This window comes from Triticum urartu, chromosome 6 (assembly GCF_003073215.2).
Source record: "Triticum urartu cultivar G1812 chromosome 6, Tu2.1, whole genome shotgun sequence".
In the NCBI taxonomy this organism is placed as follows: Eukaryota; Viridiplantae; Streptophyta; class Magnoliopsida; order Poales; family Poaceae; genus Triticum; species Triticum urartu.
Window position 1 is genome coordinate 457,844,927 of NC_053027.1, and position 18,759 is coordinate 457,863,685.

At 48.9% G+C, this 18,759-nt stretch overlaps 1 protein-coding gene across 1 annotated transcript; it reads left to right on the forward strand.

The window, feature by feature from the left end:
• Nucleotides 1-15,163: 15,163 nt before the first annotated feature.
• On the forward strand, nt 15,164-16,806 carry LOC125512367 (E3 ubiquitin-protein ligase PUB23-like). Its single transcript, XM_048677460.1, has one exon. It carries the CDS (start codon nt 15,347-15,349, stop codon nt 16,628-16,630), a length of 1,284 nt encoding a protein of 427 aa, XP_048533417.1. The 5' UTR covers nt 15,164-15,346; the 3' UTR covers nt 16,631-16,806.
• The last annotated feature ends 1,953 nt before the right edge of the window (nt 16,807-18,759 follow it).

Here is an 18,759-nt window from a genome sequence, read left to right on the forward strand (position 1 = left end):
AAATGATGAACAATGGCTATCACTATATGCATATTTGGCTGGTGGAAAACTCTATGGTTACAGTTTTGCGTAAAGCCAGTTTTTCCCTACTGCAAAGGAATAAATTTTATTTACTATCATGGTGGTTGTGAAACATTGAGAATGGTTGACAGCATTCTCAATCCCAATTAAAAGTAATTAAAACCCAATAACATTAATTAGAAGTAACATGTTGAGATTCACAATGATATTCAAGTACTAGATACTCAAGTTGTCCATAACCGGGGACACGGCTAATCATGATTAGTTTGTTACTCTGCAGAGGTTTGCGCACTTTTCCCCACATGACTCGATCGCCTCCGTTTGTTTTCTCGCACTACATGGTGTTTGAGAAACGGAACGGATGACCGAGACATAGTCTTTCAGAAGCACTAGCACCTTACATGTGGGGTAGACCGGTACACCTACATCCCCTACATCTGCTAGTCCACCCCGTAAGAGTTCGCACAACTTAGTCAACTATGCTAGAGCCCATAGTAGCATGTGGCTGCACACGGAAGTTTCTAGCATGAATTATCTTATGATCCCTTTGAGCCTGGGTGGCGGTCCAAAAAAAACAGGCAAGTCCTGATAGACATCAGGTGCCTCAATCCACCCAGATGTGTGTTAAGTTGCCACCTTAGATAAACCATTAAAATTATCAATCTCACATCTGTCATGGATATCACTCACCCAATCCACGTCTACTAGCATAGCATAGCATAATAAGCAACGTAGAAGTAACTCCCAAGGGTTTGATAATAATACAGGTAATAGGTACTACCTCATCTACTTCCCATCCCACAATTTAATTAGATCCTAATCATGCAATGTGTGAGGATTGATCTAATGCGGTAAAACATGGGTTGTAGAAAAGGTATGATCAAAGTGTTACTTGCCTTGCTGATGATCCGCGAGTCCTAGGGTTTCGAAGTAACAAGCGGCGCAATCCGGGTAATCTATCGCAGACAAACAACAAGCATACAATAAGTACTCATCTAATGCACAGGTAAAACTCGAACAAGAGAACGAACCAGGTAGTTCAACTTAAGAACTCCGGTTGCAAAGAAAGAACGAAAAACAAACGGCGGAAGAAAACAACTCGGTTCTAGCAAGTTGAATCTAGGTCAAAATTTTACTGTAACAAAAGCTTGTTCAAGTTGATTAGACGGAACGGCGGTTTCGAGACGAAACTCCAGGCGCTTGAATCACCTGATTCCGATAAACGAGCGAAATAGACTAGGAAGAAGATCGGATCTGAGATCGCGATCGCGGAATAAATCCGACGAAAAGAAAAAGAAGAACGGTTAAACGAACGGACGTTCGTTAACCTAGAAGAATCCGGTGATCACGTTCGTTAGGACGAACGGTCCGGCGAACGGTCCAAAGGCAACTAAATCGGAGAAGAAAACGAATCCGATCTAGGGTTTCGGAGAAGAAAAACCGATCGAAAAACTGATCTAGAAAACCGGAACGGTTTAGAGAAGAAAAGAATCGGAACGATTAGAAGAAAACGATCCGAGAAAAAGAATAGATGTAGCGCGGGGCAACCTTGGCGAGGTCTCCGGTGAGGGGCTCCGGCGGCGTCGGCGTAGGGCGGCGGCGTGGGCAAGGTGCGGCGGCGGCGCGGGTGTGGGGCGGCGGCGGCAAGGTGCGGCGGCGCGCGGGTGTGGGGTGGCGGCGGCAAGGTGCGGCGGCGGCGCGGGTGTGGGGTGGCGGCGGCAAGGTGCGGCGGCGGCGCGGGGTGTGGGGTGGCGGCGCGGGTGAGGCGGCGCGGCGGCGGTGACGCAGGGCGCGGTGTGATGCGGCGCGGGTGACGCGGTGCAAGGCGTGGTGTGGAGGAGAGCTTTGATTTGATGTGTTTAGAGAGGGGGGTGCTTTGGGTATTTATATTGGGGAGGGGAGGGGTTTACTTGGGGTAGAGGACAAGGAATTAGAATAGGAGTAGGAAAGATCTAGAAAATAAACGGAATAAGGAAAAGGGACAAGGGGGCGCCCTAGAATCCTAAAAGGATTCGGTCCTAGCAAGAGGCGGCGGCGGCCGACCGGCTCCTGGCTCGGCGCCTGGCGCCTGGGAGCGCGGCGGTAGGTGGCTTGGCTTGGGCCTTTGGCCCAAGGCGCTGATTTTTTTTTAAATAGTTTCCTCGCGCAGAGAAAAAAAAACAAAAAGGGATCTAAACGAACTCCGAAAAATCTAAAGTAAATTTTCCCCGACTCCTAAAAATGAGCCGAACAAAATGAACTTTTCTCCGGACCTAAAATGCAATTTTTGAAAACGCGCATTTTCCCTATCCAAATAAAATGCAAATAAACACCGGAAAGCAAAATTGATCTATTTATTATATCTTCATTTTTCCTAAATTTGGGAAAGTCATATTATTCCCTCTCTCATATATTTTGACACTGGAAAAATTATTGAAGATAAAATAAATAAATCAAATGATCCTATTTTCAAAATTCGAGAGAACTCTCAAATATGAAAATAACGAAATCTCCAACTCTCTCCGAGGGTCCTTGAGTTGCGTGAAATTTCTAGGATCAACCAAAATGCAAGAAAATATGATATGCATATGATCTAGTGTATAATATTCCAAATTAAAAATTTGGGATCTTACATAGTCACATGGCGATGTGACCTGTGAGTGTTAATCACATGGCGATGTGAACTAGATTATTGACTCTAGTGCAAGTGGGAGACTGTTGGAAATATGCCCTAGAGGCAATAATAAATTAGTTATTATTATATTTCCTTGTTCATGATAATCGTTTATTATCCATGCTATAATTGTATTGATAGGAAACTCAGATACATGTGTGGATACATAGACAACACCATGTCCCTAGTAAGCCTCTAGTTGACTAGCTCGTTGATCAATAGATGGTTACAGTTTCCTAACCATGGACATTGAATGTCGTTGATAACGGGATCACATCATTAGGAGAATGATGTGATGGACAAGACCCAATCCTAAGCCTAGCACAAAGATCGTATAGTTCGTATGCTAAAGCTTTTCTAATGTCAAGTATCATTTCCTTAGACCATGAGATTGTGCAACTCCCGGATGCCGTAGGAATGCTTTGGGTGTATCAAACGTCACAACGTAACTGGGTGACTATAAAGGTGCATTACAGGTATCTCCGAAAGTGTCTGTTGGGTTGGCACGAATCGAGACTGGGATTTGTCACTCCGTGTAAACGGAGAGGTATCTCTGGGCCCACTCGGTAGGACATCATCATATGCGCAATGTGACCAAGGAGTTGATCACGGGATGATGTGTTACGGAACGAGTAAAGAGACTTGCCGGTAACGAGATTGAACAAGGTATAAGGATACCGACGATCGAATCTCGGGCAAGTAACATACCGCTAGACAAAGGGAATTGTATACGGGATTGATTAAGTCCTTGACATCGTGGTTCATCCGATGAGATCATCGTGGAACATGTGGGAGCCATCATGGGTATCCAGATCCCGCTGTTGGTTATTGACCGGAGAACGTCTCGGTCATGTCTGCATGTCTCCCGAACCCGTAGGGTCTACACACTTAAGGTTCGGTGACGCTAGGGTTATGGAGATATTAGTATGCGGTAACCCGAATGTTGTTCGGAGTCCCGGATGAGATCCCGGACGTCACGAGGAGTTCCGGAATGGTCCGGAGGTAAAGAATTATATATAGGAAGTGCTGTTTCGGCCATCGGGACAAGTTTCGGGGTCATCGGTATTGTACCGGGACCACCGGAAGGGTCCCGGGGGTCCACCGGGTGGGGCCACCTGCCCCGGGGGGCCACATGGGATGTAGGGGTTGTGCCTTGGCCTATATGGGCCAAGGGCACCAGCCCCAAGAGGCCCATGCGCCAAGAGATGGGAAAAGGGGAGAGTCCTAAAAGGGGAAGGCACCTCCGAGGTGCCTTGGGGAGGATGGACTCCTCCCCACCCCTGGCCGCACCCTTCCTTGGAGGAAGGGGCAAGGGCTGCGCCTCCCCCTCTCCCTTGGCCCTATATATAGTGGGGAAAAAGGAGGAGCAAACCAATCTAAGGCCTGGCGCCTCCCTCTCCCTCCCGTGACACATCTTCCTCCTCCCGCAGCGCTTAACGAAGCCCTGTTGGAATCCCGCTACTTCCACCACGCCGTCGTGCTGCTGGATCTCCATCAACCTCTCCCTCTCTCCTTGCTGGATCAAGGCATGGGAGACGTCATCGGGTTGTACGTGTGTTGAACGCGGAGGTGCCGTGCGTTCGGCACTTGATCATCGGTGATTTGAATCACGACGAGTACGACTCCATCAACCCCGTTCACTTGAACGCTTCCGCTTAGCGATCTACAAGGGTATGTAGATGCACTCTCCTTCCCCTCGTTGCTGGTTTCTCCATAGATAGATCTTGGTGATACGTAGGAAAATTTTGAATTTATGCTACGTTCCCCTACAGTGCTCCCACTCACTTTCTTGTAAATACAGGCTTCATCGCAAGTCTGTATAAAACTATATGCTTTGATCAACTTATCAAAGCGTATATTCCAACTCCGAGATGCTTGCACCAGTCCATAGATGGATCGCTGGAGCTTGCATATTTTGTTAGCACCTTTAGGATTGACAAAACCTTCTAGTTGTATCATATAAAACTCTTCTTTAATAAATCTATTATGGAATGCAGTTTTGTTTATCCATTTGCCAGATTTCATAAAATGCGGCAATTGCTAACATGATTCGGACAGACTTAAGCATAGATACGAGTGAGAAACTCTCATCGTAGTCAACACCTTGAACTTGTCGAAAACTTTTGCGACAATTCTAGCTTTGTAGATAGTAACACTACTATCAGTGTCCATCTTCCTCTTGAAGATCCATTTATTATCAATGGCTTGCCGATCATCGGGCAAGTCAACCAAAGTCCATACTTTGTTCTCATACATGGATCCCATCTCAGATTTCATTGCCTCAAGCCATTTTGCGGAATCTGGGCTCACCATCGCTTCTTCATAGTTCGTAGGTTCGTCATGGTCAAGTAGCATGACCTCCTGAACAGGATTACCGTACCACTCTGGTGCGGATCTCACTCTGGTTTACCTACGAGATTCGGTAGTAACTTGATCTGAAGTTACATGATCATCATCATTAGCTTCCTCACTAATTGGTGTAGTAGTCATAGGAACAGATTTCTGTGATGAACTACTTTCCAATAAGGGAGAAGGTACAATTACCTTATCAAGTTCTACTTTCCTCCCACTCACTTCTTTCGAGAGAACCTCCTTCTCTAGAAATGATCCATTCTTAGCAACGAATGTCTTGCCTTTGGATCTGTGATAGAAGGTGTACCCAACAGTAACTTTTTGGGTATCCTATGACGACACACTTTTCCGATTTGGGTTTGAGCTTATCAGGATGAAACTTTTTCACATAAGCATTGCAACCCCAAACTTTAAGAAACGACAACTTTGGTTTCTTGTCAAACCACAGTTCATACGGTGTCGTCTCAACAGATTTAGATGGTGCCCTTTTAACGTGAATGCAGCTGTCTCTAATGCATAACCCCAAAACGATAGTGGTAGATCGGTAGAGACATCATAGATTGCACTATATCCAATAAAGTACGGTTATGACGTTCGGACACACCATTATGCTGTGGTGTTCCATGTGGCATGAGTTTGTGAAACTATTCCACATTGTTTTAATTGAAGACCAAACTCGTAACTCAAATATTTGTCTCCGCGATCAGATCGTAGAAACTTTATTTTCTTGTCACGATGTTTTTCCACTTCACTCTGAAATTCTTTGAACTTTTCAAATGTTTCAGACTTATGTTTCATCAAGTAGATATACTCATATCTGCTCAAATCATCTGTGAAGTTCAGAAAATAACGATACTTACCGTGAGCCTTAACACTCATCGGACCGCATACATCAGTATGTATTATTTTCAATAAGTCAGTTGCTCGCTCCGGAGAACGGAGTCTTAGTCATCTTGCCCATGATGCATGGTTCGCAAGCATCAAGTGATTCATAATCAAGTGATTCCAAAATCCCATCAGCATGGAGTTTCTTCATGCGTTTTACACCAATATGACCTAAACGGCAGTGCTACAAATAAGTTGCACTATCATTATTAACTTTGCATCTTTTGGTTTTAAATTTATGATTATGTGTATCACTACGATCGAGATCCAACGAACTATTTTCATTGGGTGTGTAACCATATAAGGTTTTATTCATGTAAACAGAACAACAATTTATTCTTTTACTTAAATGAATAACCGTATTACAATAAACATGATCAAATCATATTCATGCTCAACGCAAACACCAAATAACACTTATTCAGGTTCAACACTAATCCCGAAAGTATACGAGTGTGCGATGATGATCATATCAATCTTGGAACCACTTCCAACACACATCGTCACTTCACCCTTAACTAGTCTCTGTTTATTCTGCAACTCCCGTTTCGAGTTACTAATCTTAGCAACTGAACTAGTATCAAATACTGAGGGGTTGCTATAAACACTAGTAAAGTACACATCAATAACATGTATATCAAATATACTTATGTTCACTTTGCCATCCTTCTTATCCGCCAATCACTTGAGGTAGTTCCGCTTCCATTGACCAGTCCCTTTGCAGTAGAAGCACTTAGTCTCAGACTTAGGACCAGACTTGGGCTTCTTCACTTGAGCAGCAACTTGATTGCTGCTCTTCTTGAAGTTCCCCTTCTTCCCTCTGCCCTTTTCTTGAAACTAGTGGTCTTGTCTACCATCAACACTTGATGTTTTTTTTTTCGATTTCTACCTTCGTCAATTTCCACATTACGAAGAGCTTGGGAATCGTTTCCGTTATCCCTTGCATATCATAGTTCATCACGAAGTTCTACTAACTTGGTGATGGTGACTAGAGAATTCTGTCAATCACTATCTTATCTGGAAGATTAACTCCCACTTGATTCAAGCGATTGTAGTACTCAGACAATCTGGGCACATGCTCACTAGTTGAGCGATTCTCCTCCATCTTTTAGCTATAGAACTTGTTGAAGACTTCATATCTCTCAACTCGGGTATTTGCTTGAAATATTAACTTCAACTCCTGGAACATCTCATATGCTCCATGATGTTCAAAACGTCTTTGAAGTCCCGATTCTAAGCCATTAAGCATGGTGCACTAAACTATCAAGTAGTCATCATATTGAGCTAGCCAAACGTTCATAACGTCTGCATCTGCTCCTGCAATAGGTCCGTCACCTAGCGGTGCATCAAGGACATAATTCTTCTGTGCAGCAATGAGGATAAACCTCAGATCACAGATCCAATCCGCATCATTGCTACTAACATCTTTCAACACAATTTTCTCTAGGAACATATCAAAATAAACACAGGGAAGCAACAACGCGAGCTATTGATCTACAACATAATTTGCAAAATACTACTAGGACTAAGTTCATGATAAATTTAAGTTCAATTAATCATATTACTTAAGAACTCCCACTTAGATAGACATCCCTCTAATCCTCTAAGTGATCACGTGATCCAAATCAACTAAACCATGTCCGATCATCATGTGAGATGGAGTAGTTTCAATGGTGAACATCACTATGTTGATCATATCTACTATATGATTCATGCTCGACCTTTCGGTCTCCGTGTTCCGAGGCCATATCTGTATATGCTTGGCTCGTCAAGTATAACCTGAGTATTCCGCGTGTGGAACTGTTTTGCACCCGTTGTATTTGAATGTAGAGCCTATCACACCCGATCATCACGTGGTGTCTCAGCACGAAGAACTTTCGCAATGGTGCATACTCAGGGAGAACACTTCTTGATAATTAGTGAGAGATCATCTTAAAATGCTACCGTCAATCAAAGCAAGATAAGATGCATAAAAGATAAACATCACATGCAATCAATATAAGTGATATGATATGGCCATCATCATCTTGTGCTTGTGATCTCCATCTTCGAAGCACCGTCATGATCACCATCGTCACCGGTGCGACACCTTGATCTCCATCGTAGCATCGTTGTCGTCTCGCCAATCTTATGCTTCCACGACTATCGCTACCGCTTAGTGATAAAGTAAAGCATTACAGCGCGATTGCATTGCATACAATAAAGCGACAACCATATGGATGGCTCCTGCCAGTTGCCGATAACTCGGTTACAAAACATGATCATCTCATACAATAAAATTTAGTATCATGTTTTGACCATATCACATCACAACATGCCTTGCAAAAACAAGTTAGACGTCCTCTACTTTGTTGTTGCAAGTTTTACGTGGCTGCTACGAGCTTAGCAAGAACCGTTCTTACCTACGCATCAAAACCACAACGATAGTTTGTCAAGTTGGTGCTGTTTTAACCTTTGCAAGGACCGGGCGTAGCCACACTCGGTTCAACTAAAGTTGGAGAAACTGTCACCCGCTAGCCACCTTTGTGCAAAGCACGTCGGGAGAACCGGTCTCGCGTAAGCGTACGCGTAATGTCGGTCCGGGCCGCTTCGTCCAACAATACCGCCGAACCAAAGTATGACATGCTGGTAAGCAGTATGACTTATATCGCCCACAACTCACTTGTGTTCTACTCGTGCATATAACATCTACACATAAAACCTAGGCTCGGATGCCACTGTTGGGGAACGTAGTAATTTCAAAAAAATTCCTACGCACACGCAAGATCATGGTGATGCATAGCAACGAGAGGGGAGAGTGTGATCTATGTACCCTTGTAGACCGACAGCGGAAGCATTGTGACAATGCGGTTGATGCAGTCGTACGTCTTCACGATCCGACCGATCCAAGCACCGTTACTCCGGCACCTCCGAGTTCTTGGCACACGTTCAGCTCGATGACGATCCCCGGGCTCCGATCCAGCAAAGCGTTGGGGAGGAGTTCCGTCAGCACGACGGCGTGGTGACAATCTTGATGTTCTACCGTCGCAGGGCTTCGCCTAAGCACCGCTACAATATGACCGAGGTGGAATATGGTGGAGGGGGGCACCGCACACGGCTAAGGAACGATCACGAAGATCAACTTTTGTCTCTAGGGGGTGCCCCTGCCTCCGTATATAAAGGTTCAAGGGAGGGGGGCCGGCCGGCCAGGAGAGGCGCGCCAGGAGGAGTCCTACTCCTGGGAGTAGGACTCCCCCCCTTTCCTAGTTGGAATAGGATTCATGGAGGGGGGGGGGGAAGAGGAGAGAGAGGAGGAAGGGGGGCCGCCCCCCTCTCCTTGTCCAATTCGGACCAAGGGGGGGAGGGGCGTGCGGCCCATCTCTGGCCACCTCTCCTCTCTTCCACTAAGGCCCACTAAGGCCCATATACCTCCCGGGGGGTTCCGGTAACCTCCCGGTACTCCGGTAAAATCCCGATTTCACCCGGAACACTTCCGATATCCAAACATAGGCTTCCAATATATCAATCTTTATGTCTCGACCATTTCGAGACTCCTCGTCATGTCCGTGATCACATCCAGGACTCCGAACAACCTTCGGTACATCAAAATGCATAAACTCATAATATAACTGTCATCGTAACCTTAAGCGTGCGGACCCTATGGGTTCGAGAACAATGTAGACATGACCGAGACACGTCTCCGGTCAATAACCAATAGCGGAACCTAGATGCTCATATTGGCTCCTACATATTCTACGAAGATCTTTTATCGGTCAGACCGCATAACAACATACGTTGTTCCCTTTGTCATCGGTATGTTACTTGCCCGAGATTCGATCGTCGGTATCCCATACCTAGTTCAATCTCATTACCGGCAAGTCTCTTTACTCGTTCTGTAATACATCATCTCACAACTAACTCATTAGTTGCAATGCTTGCAAGGCTTATGTGATGTGCATTACCGAGAGGGCCCAGAGATACCTCTCCGACAATCGGAGTGACAAATCCTAATCTCGAAATACGCCAACCCAACATGTACCTTTGGAGACACCTATAGAGCTCCTTTATAATCACTCAGTTACGTTGTGACGTTTGGTAGCACACAAAGTGTTCCTCCGGCAAACGGGAGTTGCATAATCTCATAGTCATAGGAACATGTATAAGTCATGAAGAAAGCAATAGCAACATACTAAACGATCGGGTGCTAAGCTAATGGAATGGGTCATGTCAATCACATCATTCTCCTAATGATGTGATCCCGTTAATCAAATAACAACTATTTTGTTTATGGTTAGGAAACATAACCATCTTCGATTAACGAGCTAGTCAAGTAGAGGCATACTAGTGACACTCTGTTTGTCTATGTATTCACACATGTATTATGTTTCCGGTTAATACAATTCTAGCATGAATAATAAACATTTATCATGATATAAGGAAATAAATAATAACTTTATTATTGCCTCTAGGGCATATTTCCTTCAGAGCCATGGTCGAGGTAGCCGTGCGAAAAATCCCGTGGTCGATGTCGAGTCGGGGTGGTCGGTGTTGAGGAAGTCGCCATGGAGCCGCGGGCGCAAGAGGGCACCGAGTTAGCATGGGCGCAGTGGTGTCGAAGTAGGGGTGCGCCGGGAAGAAAATGTTGTTGACGACGCGTCGCGGCGGGTTTGCCAAGCCCGGGGACACATCGCGGATGAAGGCACGCACCGGTGTTGCCAGCACTGGGCATGCGTAGACGGACGGAGACGAAGTTGACGAAGCGCCGACCAGGCTTGCCAGGCCCGGGGACACGTCATGGATGAAGGCACGCATAGGTGTTGCCAGCACTGGACATGCGTAGACAAGGGACCTGCACGAGCTGTACGCCATGTCGGAGAAGTCGGAGGGGCTAGCAGAGAAGAACTCGACGACGATTGCGGCGTCCATCGGCGCGGGGCCAATGTCGCCCGCGGTTGTCGGAGTAGATGACGGCAACGCTGGTGACGAGCTGGTGCTGGACGAAGACGAATGGGGTGGACGGGCGGCGGCAGCGACTACAAAGGTAGCGGCGGCGGCGACCAAAGAAGAGCGGCGGTGGCTGCCTGATGGCGGTGGCGGCGGCTAGGTTAGGAGTGCGGCGGCGGTGCTCCAAGTAGGCGAAGAACCCTGACAACATGACGAAGACCGGCGCGGACGGTGGTGTTCTCGCGCCAAGGAAGACGGCGCGACACATACCACGGGAGGTCGACGCGCGGTGACAGCGGAGTGGACCGCGGGCCGCTGCGCTACGATCCGAAGGGGCGACGCAGCGGCGGCAGGCGGGTCGGGGCGATGGCGGGAAGACCTCGGGACGGCGGCATGGACCGCGGGCCGCGACGCTGCGGCCCGAAGGGGCGACGCAACGGCGGTTCGCGAGTCGGTGCAACCGCGTGGACGGCCTCGGGACGGCGGCGTGGACCGCGTGCCACGCTCGCTACGGCCCGACGGGGCGACGCAGCGGTGGTGCAAGGGTCGAGGCGACCATGGGATAGCCTAGAGCGGACGCCCTCGGGGCGGCGGGGGACCGCGGGCCGCGGCACTACTGCCCGAAGGGGCGACACAGCGGTGACGCGGGTCGGCGCAGCCGGGAGAAGAACCACGGGGCGGCGGTGCTGCGGCCCGACGGGGCGACACAGCGGCAGCCCGATGCTCGATCGGTGGAGAGGTGCGCTGAACTCGGGGACGATCTTCACGGGACCTGCGGAGGCGCACATAGCCGACGGGCCAGGTCGGTCGCGCGGCGTAGATGAGGCGGATCGCAGCGGCGAGCGGGTGATCAAGCCGATCGCGCGCGAGGTCGGGGAAGCCACTCGGTGGAGGCGCGGTGGCGGTGGAGTCCGAGATGAAGCCGGCGGCGGCAGGGCGATTATGATTGGCCGCAGCATAGCGCGAGGCCGACGGGCCGGGGTGATGCAGGAGTCCCGGTCGGAGCAGGGTGGTGACGGCCGACATAGATCGACGGACGGGCCATCGCGCGAACGGCGGCGGTGAAGGATCGCCGCATGACGCGAGACCGCCGGGTCGGGGCGACTGGCGGGCCGACGCGCGGACGCCGCGCGAGGCCGTCGGATCGGGGCGACCGATGGGCAGACGCGCGGCGACGCGCGAGGCCGCCGGGTCGGTGAAGAAGCCGGTCGATCGCGCCGATGTTGGAGTAGAGGCGCATGGGATCGACGACGGTGGTGGGCGACGCAAACCGGATCACATAGACCGAAAAACCAAAAAGGAGACGCCGATCAAAGCGACTGGCGAGAGAGCGAAAAAACCCGAAGCAAGGGATCGGGAAAAAGACTCTCTAGGGCAGCCGGCCAACACGGTCGGCGGACGAACCCTAGGCACGGGTGGCGCGGCCCTCGGCGGCGGTCATGGAGACCGACCGCCCCGGAGCGGCGCATGGGTGCGGAAGCGGCGGCAGCTAGGGTTTAGGATCGACTTGCTCTGATACCATGTTATAAGGAAGAGAGAGGTTTGATAGAATATTTCGTTTTATTGCTTGACTCTCGTGGGCATATATATAGAAGTACAATCATCTACTTGCAGTACAAGACAAGCCAGAACAAATTCTAATCTATCTCGTCTTTCCTAATAAACATTATACTCAACACCCACCTCCGCTCACCATCTGATCTAAAATGGATGGTTGGAAACTTGGGTGTGTTTGGTAGCTATTCCCACCCTAGTATAGTTGTTCCCATTTGAGACATGCCAAGTCTAGACATGTTGTGTACATGCATATGCAGTTGTTTGGTAGTGATGTATGTGTTGAGACATGCTGAGCCGAGACTGTGTTTGGCAGCCTGTATATGAGGTAGGATGCATCAACAATTTTTTTTGTGCCCGTACAATTTCGAACAACACTTCGACACTTCATTAATAATTCGAACAATAAACATATCCGTTTCAACATAATCTGAACAATAAAAATTATTTCGGCTATATATGAATATGAAGAAAAAATTACTAGTCATATCTCAATATGATTGGGAAATAAAACATCTTAGAAACAGAATCTCAGCAATATAACATCACTAGATCAACTAAACCAAGCTCCTCTCACAATGAATTTTCTTCGTTTTCTTGCCAAATCATTCATCTAAAAAACAAAAACAAATAGAAGTTATCACATGCAATTTTTTCCAGCATGACAAGCAATCAACAAAATTAAGTCTGAGCACACAATAGCTACAACATATGAAAGGGAAACATCTACTGTGCTCGTTCTTACCACCTAAACATCATAATCAAAAGGGAATAGAGGAATACTGCAGAGATCTACAAGGTAGACATGGCAGGAAGGATGGATGGAGGGGGTTAGGGGAAGGAAGTGAGGAGGGAGAAGGAGGTGAAGGGAGAAGGGCGGACGCGGGGGGGGGGGGGGGGGGGGGGGGGGGGGGGGGGGGGGGGGGGGGGGGGGGGGGGGGGGGGGGGGGGGGGGGGGGGGGGGGGGGGGGGGGGGAGGTGCTACCCCTCACGGCGGCGACGACATGCTACCTCTCGCGACGACGTTGAAGAGGGGCGGCGGCGAGTTGACTGAGCAACTGGGGCGGGGCAAGGGGGAGGTAGATCGGAAGATCTTGGGCGGCGGCGGCGACATAGACCGGCGAACGGCGGGGTAGACAAGCGGCGGCGCCGCCGCCATCGGGTTGTGCGAGAGAGAGGGTTGGGGTCACGAGAGAAAATGGGGTCGTGGGAGAGAGGTGGGGTTTGGGAGGAGTGGTCGTTCGAGGGAGCGGTGGGTCGAAGACAGCCTCGCTGACCCTGGCTTGCCTCGCTGGGGGTGCTGGGTTGAGCATAGCTGAGGGGCTTTTTTGTATCGGTTGAGCATAGCTCGATAGAGCCCATGCATCCTACCAAACAGCGAAAAGTGGGTTCGATGGAGAACTTTTGGGCTTATGCACCCTCCGTGCAGGCTGCCAAACATAGCCTTAGAATCGAGATGTCAACTGCGTCAGAACATGAGATAAGGTCACCTGGCTTCCTATTTTTTACCACAGGTGAAATCTGGAGGCGGACTCCATGCAAACCTTGTACAGTACTTTGAAAAATCCCCAGCTGAAGATATCAAATCTCTGTGATACGCTTGTCTGTGGCAGCAGCCGGAGTATCATGTAAAAGGAAACTCACAGAAGGAATCACCTGCAGGACTTTCTGCGATCTCACAGCAGGCCAGTGAGATGCAACGGAGGAGTATTATAATGCCATGCGGTCGGTGATAATTCTCCGGGCCGGTTTTGTACTTGGTTAGTCAACGGCTGGAGATGATTCCCTGAGATCATGGGCTGCGTTTTGATGCATAAATATAGTATATGCTTGCAAGAAGGGAGCTTAATGGCCGGTCAAATTTATAGATCTGGGAAGCGTCCGTTTGTGATGTACTATGTGTCAAAATTGTACGTCGGAAATGGTGGATTGAGGGGGATATGAGGTAGGCTTGCTTGCAAAAGAAGGATGCGTGTGTTTCCATAGGCTGGAAGCAAAATTGGCAGGTGACATTATGGGACGGGGTGATCCCACACTAGGACAAAGCATGCCGTGTGTAGCAGTCCACATTTGGATTCCTCTTGCACCTTCTGTGTGTTACTCCCTCCGTAAAGAAATATAAAAGTGTTTAGATTATTTTTATTGATCTAAACAATCTCATATTTCTTTACCGAGGAAATACTTACTAGCAGAGAATTTTGAGTGTCTCCCGAAATACAGAGGGTCTAATAGATCAATGAATCCTATGGACTCGGTTTTTCATTAATTAGCTGAGCAATTTTCTTTTTCTTCATTAATTAATTAATCGACGAGGCAAATCTTTTGCTTTCCTTTAAATTTTTGTCCGATCGTTCAGTTTAGCCAGAGCCAAGTTCCAGGTGTCATTCTCAGGCTCTCTTTTGACAGTCTTTTTCTTAGCCCATTGGCTCAGGTGCCACCAACCCAATTGCAACGAATGCTGCTACTTTTTTATCCCTGGAACAAGAACGAAAGTTACTTGAGGCACTACCTCTAGCAGTAGTACTTGAAACGGAACAGCGAATAGGTATCTTCTTCTTAACTTTGAATGTAAAACCAAACTTTCGGCATTGACCTGGAGCAAGTGGCGCCCCATATCCCCTTGTTTTCTCCCTGGAAATCCCAAGCACCGTCGTGCTCGGCACTCAACCGCCGGCAACGGCAACCAAAACCAGTATGAACAGAGACGGAATGAAACCAGGGTTAACAATCCAATAAAATACTAGTGTGAATCTTCCCCCGAATTAAGCTTCCTCGGCACTAATTGCCAGCATCGTCTCTCTCAATTATGACCCCTTTGACTATTCCCTCGCAGAATTGCCGGCCTGCATGTTGTGGTTGTAGTGGTACATATAGCCTCGTCGCATCATTTCTACTCCTACTTCGTGTAGACTTGGAACGGGCCATTAGTACGAGTTGGTGTGGTGTGCATCGCGATCTATGGACATGGACATGGAGGAGCCTCCCCACCTGTTCCTGTGCCCCATCTCCATGGAGCTCATGGAGGAGCCCGTCACGGTGTCCACCGGCGTCACCTACGACCGCCGCAGCATCGAGCGCTGGCTCTTCACGTACGGCCGGGCCACCTGCCCGGCCACCATGCAGCCGCTCGCCAACCTTGACCTCACCCCGAACCACACCCTCGCGCGCGTCATCTCCTCCTGGCTCGACCGCGGCTCCTCCTCCTCGTCGTCGCCGTCCACGTCGTCGCTGTCGAGTCCGGTCCACGAGCTGGGGACGCCGCTGACGAGGATGCTGGAGGAGGAGCGGCTGCGGTCGGCGCTGGGCGACCTCGAGCAGACGCCGTTCAAGGTGACCGCGCTCAAGAGCATGCGGAGCTGCATGGCGGGCGACGTGGCCATGCAGATCATCTTCGTCGCCTCGGGCGGCGTTGAGGCGGTCGGCCGCGTGATGGCGCAGGCGCTGGCGGAGAGCGGCGCGGGGGGCGACTTCTCCGCGTTCACGGTGTGCGAGGAGGCCGCGGCGGTGCTCGCCGCGCTCCCGCTCTCCGACGAGGCGTCGGCGGGGCTCGTTCTTGCGCCGGAGTGCCTGAGGCCCGTCATGGCGTTGCTCCAGCGCGGCAGCGCGGAGGCGAGGTTGCACGCCATGGACATCCTCACCAAGATCTCCAGTGCCGGCGCCGGTGACCACTGGACTGCCGGCATCGACGTCGACGACGTGCTCAAGTCCCTCCTCGAGCTCCTGTCCGACGAGGTCTCCGCGCGCCTCAGCTCGCGCGCGCTCGACGTGCTCCTGGACGTCGTGGAGCGGTCGCCGAGCGGCCGCGCCAAGGCCGTGGAGGTCGGCGCGGTGCACGTCCTCGTCGAGCTCCTCGTCGTGGACGCCGACGACCGCCACGTCGCCGAGCGGATACTGCTGCTTCTCAAGCGGCTGTGCAAGTGCCCTGAGGGGCGCCTCGCCTTCGCCGAGCACGACCTGTCGGTGGCAGCCGTGGCGAGGACAATGCTGCGGGTGTCGGATCTGGCCACGCAGCTGGCCGTCAAGGTGCTGTGGCTCGTGTCCATGGTGGCCCAGTCGGAGAAGGTGCTCGAGGACATGGTGCTCACCGGCGCCGTGGCGAAGCTGCTGGGGCTGCTGCACGTCGAGAGCGCGCCGTCCACGAAGCAAAAGACAGTGAGGATGGTGAGGATCCACGGCGTGTTCTGGAGGCAGTACCCTTGCTTCCCAACCGACCTCAAGGATTACTTGAGGCTGCTCGATTGATTTGTTCATTGGTTTCAGGTAATCTGCAAGAAAGTGAACGAAAACCGTGAATTTTCTTATAGTAGAAAAGTTTTGGAACTAGTCTATTTGTGATTATAATGTAACGACTATACGGATTGTACCTAAAAATTTTATGGAAAATGTACATGAAACAGCAAGAGCATCATTCCCTATTATGTCCGTCTTAAATTTCATGTGATAGCAGTTGTGTTCCCTCATGGGCTGTTGCACTGCTTATCGATCCCCAATCATAAAACCAAGCCCCGCTGCACGAGTTCGCATTACGGTGTAGGTCTTTGATCCTATGCATTGCAGCCTAAACACCTCCTTTGGTTTGAAGGAATTTTATAAAATTTTCATAGAATAGTTTTTCTATAGGAAAAAAAAAATCCTTCAGAGCTCTTTGGTTTGTAGGAATGAAATCCTATTCCTATGAAATGATTCTTTCTATCCTTCACATTTCATAGAAAAATAAACATTAGCCTAGACTCAATGAAAAAATTCTATAGTGTGAATCAAAGGGCGTCTTCTTTTTTATTCCTATGCATAAAATTTGAGATGCATGTCATCTCATTTCCTATGACTTTTCTATTACTATAATTTTTCAATCCTATGAACCAAAGGAGCTCTGAATTTCTAGTGATTAAGTTTGAGCACTGCTTTAAAGAAACAAATAAAGAGGAGGTGATGATCGAAGTTTGTTTTCAGATAAATCTTATATGCACAATAAAAACGACGAGAGAAAGTACTTTACAGTATAGACACAATAACTTAGACTAATGTCACATGCATAACATATATTAGTATAAGTTACTCCCACTATGATGAGCCTAATGCTCAAACTTGCGCTCATATGATTAATGCAGCCATGTGCTAAGCAATGGAAAATCAATGCTGATATGCACACCTCTCATGTGTCAGACAAAGCCTCTAGTACGCATGGCCCATTTATGACATATTCATGTATACTTTCATGTTTTAGTTAGGATGATGATAACTGCCACACGTGTGGCATCTAGTGGGGTTGTGACGCACGCCCTGTGTGGCACGGAGACGACCTCGCCCGCACGACGGCGTCCGGACGCAGGCAGTCACAGCACGCGCGTCTGGTGTGTGGCACAATCGCCCACATGTCCGGGCGATCGACCGCGCTGCCCGCACGACCTAACATGCCCGTCGTCTCGGCCTGCCTTCGAACCCCACTCCGACCTGCCGCCGTCGTCTCCTACCTCTCGATCCCCTACATCCATCGTCTTCCTTCTCTAGTTGCCATGGCAACATCCTTAGCACATCCCTACCCCCACCCCTCCCCTGCGACGACGAGCTAACAGGTCGATCTTCGATCTCGTCCTTCTTCTGTCCATAAAATTGAAAATTCTAGATTGCCTACGAAGATGGCGACTAGAACCACGTTGTCATGGCAAACACACCATAGATCTGTGCGTATTCCCTCTTTGCCAACCAACACACGCCAGATCTGCCATATTGTATCCTAGAGTTGAACTAAGCTTCTGGTTTGGGTTGTTGCAAGTAGTTGCTCCAGAAGAATGTGTAGGATTTACTAAAATTAGGGGAAAGAAAGGAGAATTTGGGTGGTGCGTACGGAGGGAAAAAATTAATTGCCACATATATCTGACGTTAGTTGCCACCTATCTTTGCCGTTACCTGTCACCATGTTATGTTGTTATTTGCCATCATATTATCTTGGCTGTTGCCATCTGTTCAAAATGATATTTGGCATCCATATTTTAGAAAATAGAACGAATGTGCATGACCTACTTGCCATGATGTATTGGTTGTCTATGCAAGAAAATGTGATAAGATTGCCGTGTTTTCTTGTATGTACAAAATAGAAAGTGTGCATTTTCGGATATTCATACGTTCTTGTTCATGCAATGAGTGAAAACATAGTGGTAGAAAAAAGCGAAAAAATGAATCATGAAGACGACACTGGTCCTTGGTTTTCTCAAAGGCCGGAAACGTCCCCTTAGGATGCAACAGAGTACAATCAACTCATTTCCGCAGGGCCGTTGCTGCCACTACTAGAGCAGTACGCGAGCATCGGTACGATGCATGATCAACAAAAGGGCGAGTTGCCATGTTTGTGACGAGGAATATGACATTCTACT